This window comes from Sinocyclocheilus anshuiensis, unplaced genomic scaffold (assembly GCF_001515605.1).
Source record: "Sinocyclocheilus anshuiensis isolate Anshui unplaced genomic scaffold, SAMN03320099.WGS_v1.1 scaffold1063, whole genome shotgun sequence".
In the NCBI taxonomy this organism is placed as follows: domain Eukaryota; kingdom Metazoa; phylum Chordata; class Actinopteri; order Cypriniformes; family Cyprinidae; genus Sinocyclocheilus; species Sinocyclocheilus anshuiensis.
In genome coordinates this window covers 179414-183574 of record NW_015547679.1, presented here as the reverse complement: position 1 = coordinate 183574, position 4161 = coordinate 179414, and the positions used below count along the sequence as shown (strand labels likewise).

The 4161-nt window shown below is 39.3% G+C and overlaps 1 protein-coding gene across 1 annotated transcript in view; it reads left to right on the top strand.

Annotated features, from left to right (window-relative positions):
* Positions 1-280: 280 nt before the first annotated feature.
* The window catches only part of LOC107703091 (PDZ and LIM domain protein 4-like), a 49473-nt gene continuing 45592 nt past the window's right edge, over positions 281-4161 (top strand). The window contains exon 1 of the mRNA XM_016505613.1: positions 281-448. Coding sequence (XP_016361099.1) covers positions 356-448 — 93 coding nt within the window. The 5' untranslated portion in view covers positions 281-355. The remainder of the gene's footprint in view (positions 449-4161) is intronic.

Sequence of the window (4161 nt, the reverse complement as noted above, 5' to 3'; positions counted from 1 at the left end):
TGTTTTTTTTTTCATGTGAAGACTTCAAAAATCTAAAGAACCTTTTGTGGAATAAAATGGTTCTTCAATGAACCACATGTGCTTTATTTTTAAGAGCGTCACTTAAAAGCAGTTGAGCTGTTTGGGTTTTAAATCTTTCTCGTCCTAAAAAGGTTTCATTGTGTATGATGTTAATTTGCATATGGTTTTGAATGAGTTGTGTGTGGTGTGGAGTTGTGTATGGTTGTCATAGCGGCGCTGTTCCTCCCCCTGCAGCGCTGTGAGTTGCTCCTCCTCACTCGACAGCACTAGTTTTATTTAAAGAGTGAATGAGGAGAGCGCAGTTTTTCTGCTTTGGATACTGTTTGAATCAAATATGTCTCACACTGTGACTCTCACCGGTCCCTCGCCGTGGGGTTTTCGTCTGGTGGGTGGACGGGACTTCAGCACACCGCTCACCATTTCAAAAGTACGTCTTTTCTTATTTTTCTCTTTAATGATGAACTCTTTCACAGTGAGGCGAGGGCCTTTTCACAACCGGCGCGCTACTTCACTGTAACGATGTAACATGAACGTTTGGGTTTACGTCTCTATGAACTACTTACCAACTCTTTTTTTATTTTTCGTTGTTTTGTTCGGTTACAGTAAGTAAAGATAGTGACCGTCTTCGCATTTGCCTCCCACTCTGTAACTTAAATATTTAAATTTGACTTGATTTTGTTGTTCACACCGCTGTGTCAGGCAAACATACTAGTGAGAAGTTGCTCTTTTATGCTCATTAAACTTAATGGAGTTCTTTTAGAAACACGACACAGTGTTGACAGTTTAAGCATATAGCTGTAAAATTAATAGCACTGGTCAGATAGTTTTGTCTAGGAAGAAATGTTTGAGTTCATATTAAAACCTCTGACAATTTGGGCTCAGTCAAGAGATTGAGGAGAAAAATTTAAAAAGCAGGAGACTTAAAGGGAAAGTTCATCCAAAAATGAAAATGATGACAGCATTATTTACTCACCATAACGCTGGGTTTCTTTCTTCTGCTGAGCACTTAAGAAGATATTTTGAAGAATGTTTGTAACCAAAGAGTTGACAGTAGCAACTGACTTCTATAGTATTTTTTGCTATACTATGGAAGTCAGTGGCTACCATTTAACCACATTCTTCAAAATACCTTCTTTTGTGTTCAACAGAAGGTTTGGAATGGCATGAGGGTGAGTAAATGATGACAGAATTTAGATTTTGGGGCAAATTGCCACTTCAAGGAGAGGTCTATGAGAAACATTCAAGATATTTCGGAGATCTCCTTTGTGATTTTCACATTTCTTTGGGCACTGACTTCGATGCTTCTCGAATAAATGAAAAGCTGAATCATGCTCGACATACCCTATCATTTACTGCACATTTGTGGTCAGTAAATGCCTATGCCAGAAGAAATCTTATTCAGCTGCCTTCCACTTACATTGCTTTAGAAAAGCGGCAGCTGGTTTTCACCAATTAATATTTACAGCCAGCCAGGGCTTTCTTTATCTGTGATGTGAAATGGTCGTGGATGTTTAGTCTACTCCAACCATCCATCCACCCGTCCAGTGGATGAATAAATGGAGTGGATGCAGGTACAGTTTTCTAGTTGTTTATTGGAGCTGCTAAAAAATCCAAATCCAGATCCTATACAAATAAAAATAACCCCTAGCCAGAGTAAGAACCCTGCGTTGATCAGTTTTGATGTTGTGCAGGCCAAAGAAACATCTGCAACTTGTAAAGATAGCAGCTTGATCGTACTGAAAGCTGGTGAAAGGCTCATCAGCACCACAGGCTTGAGTATGAAACTGGTAAAGTGAAGGCTCAGCTTCGGATATTTTGCAATCACATCCTGAAGGTTTTCATCTGGCACTGTGGATAGGATTCCCAGTACATGCTGAAATTAACAGGTCAGCCACAGGTTTTGTTAAGTGTCTGTTAGGGTTGCAGATGTTAAGTTGTCTGTTGCCAAAATAGCCATTTTTTCCAGATTCAAAAATGGAAAACCTCCAAGTGGAAAAGTTTAAACACAACCCAAGATGCAGTTTTAGTCAAACGAATGTGGACCGCTGATTCAGATAATGTGGCAGATGCATTGGTAATATAAAGACGTTGTTTTTAAATCTGCAGTTACAATAGCCAAAGGGTCTCCACAACCTCGAGCCATCGGCTTGTTGTAAAATGCCTTTGCTTCTGAGCTAATGGGTTGAACATTTGGTGTTTTCCTGGTGGATGTGAGAATGGTGAGGTAAAAGCTGACTGAATCACTGCCAAATGCAATACATAACAAATTGTCAGCACTTGTCCAGACTGACAAATGTGGCCATCCATTCACAGGAATTCACAGCCCTGTGTCATACAGAAGGTAATGTTTCACTACTCTTTCCCAAGTCTTCACTTCAAAATAACTGAAAAGATCTGAATCTTTCATTCCTACGATAAATGTTAAAGTTGTCCGAACCGGTTAAGCATGCACCGTCTTAGAAACATATTTACTCTGTTAATCTTCAATGTCTGGCTGGCTCCCTTGGGGATTTCACAGGATTAATTTATTGCATCCAGGGCCTTCCTCTTGTTATTGCTCTGTAAGGGCATGCAGTAATGCTGGCACGCTGCAGCTCATTGTCCACAGTCGTTCAGCTCTGCATTCGTAGCATAGCCACATTCCAGGAAGCCTTGTGACATTATTCAAAATGAGATTAAGTAGCAAATAGGAGATTTTCAAACACAGGACTCATCAAAGTTCACAATTGTTCAGCGTCATGGGTGTTTTGCCAAGCAACACTGTTAAAGTTGAATGTCTGTTCAAATGCTCTATGCAACTGGTCCGTTGCAACTGAAAAAAAATGGATCGCTGCTCTATTCAGACAGGGTCATGGACGGTAGGGAAAAAACAATGCTAAAATGCCAAGGATTGCCTACTCAAACAATGATTGCCCAAAAAAACTCTACGGTATTTCAATGCAAATTCATCTGTCGCAAGGTAGAAGCTAGGCAGATGCCAGCACTGACAGGTTGCGTGACGTGCCCCCATCCTTGAAAAACAATACAAAATAACAAATGTTCAACAAAATATGTTCCAGTTTACAGTAAACACGGGTTCAGTTGCAACAAAGGTAAACATGGTTTGTGCTGACCACAATGAAAGCATGATTCACTGTTGCATGGTAAGCATATTTGGTTATTCTTTGGGACTTCAATGTGAAATCTGGATCCTGCAGGTAAACAACATTTTTCACTCTTTATGTCCAGTTTTTAGTGAGTTTTCAGTGAACCAAGCATTTTTAGCACCCTAGTATACGTTTTTTTCATAGAATTCCCATTATAATCATTAAACATTTTAAGTAGGGATGCATGATATTGGGTTTTTGCCGATATCTGATATGCTTGTATTTTTTAACTCATTTTGACCGATAGCCGAAGTCAATATATTTCCTTTTGTTTGAAAACAACACCAAGTTTGTCCTGTGTAGAGATTATAAACAAATTATTTTTTAATTTGGTTAGTTTTGAGCAAAAACTTACTTGTCAGAACTAAATGATTAAAGTTATTTTTATAATGACAGTATATTGAACACTTTGAATCTAATAAATCAATCTCTGCTGTCTGCTTTTTGTTTCAGACAGGTGCAGTTGTAACCTTAAAGGGGTCCTATTATGCTTTTTCACTTTTTTAATTTTAGTCAGTGTGTAGTGTGTATGTTTGGGCATTAAAAAGATTTAGAAAGTTACAAATCTCAAAGTCCACTCCAAAGGGAGATATTTAGTTTTTTAAAAATCCCTTTTCAAGAACTACAACGAACGGCTCGTTTGGACTACAGCGTTTGTTTTCCGGGCTTTGTGATATCACAAAGCGGCTCATTAGAATTTCATTACAAATAATTCCCGCCTACAGAAAAGTGAATGGTTGGGGGGTGGGGAGGGGCGAGGTTATGGTTAGAGCGCTTGGTTGAGTGAGCGCATCAGACGAGACGACGAAGAAGAAGAGCTGCTGCAGAGTTAGTGCATCAGAGAAAACCAAGAAGAAGAGCTGCTGTGCTGTAGCGTCAAATTTTTGGCATGTCTAGAACAGCGGTTCTCAATTCCAGTCCTCGCGTACCCCCGCTCTGCACATTTAGTATGTTTCTCTTATTGCTTCAGACGTTTGTTATATTTGACTGTAAG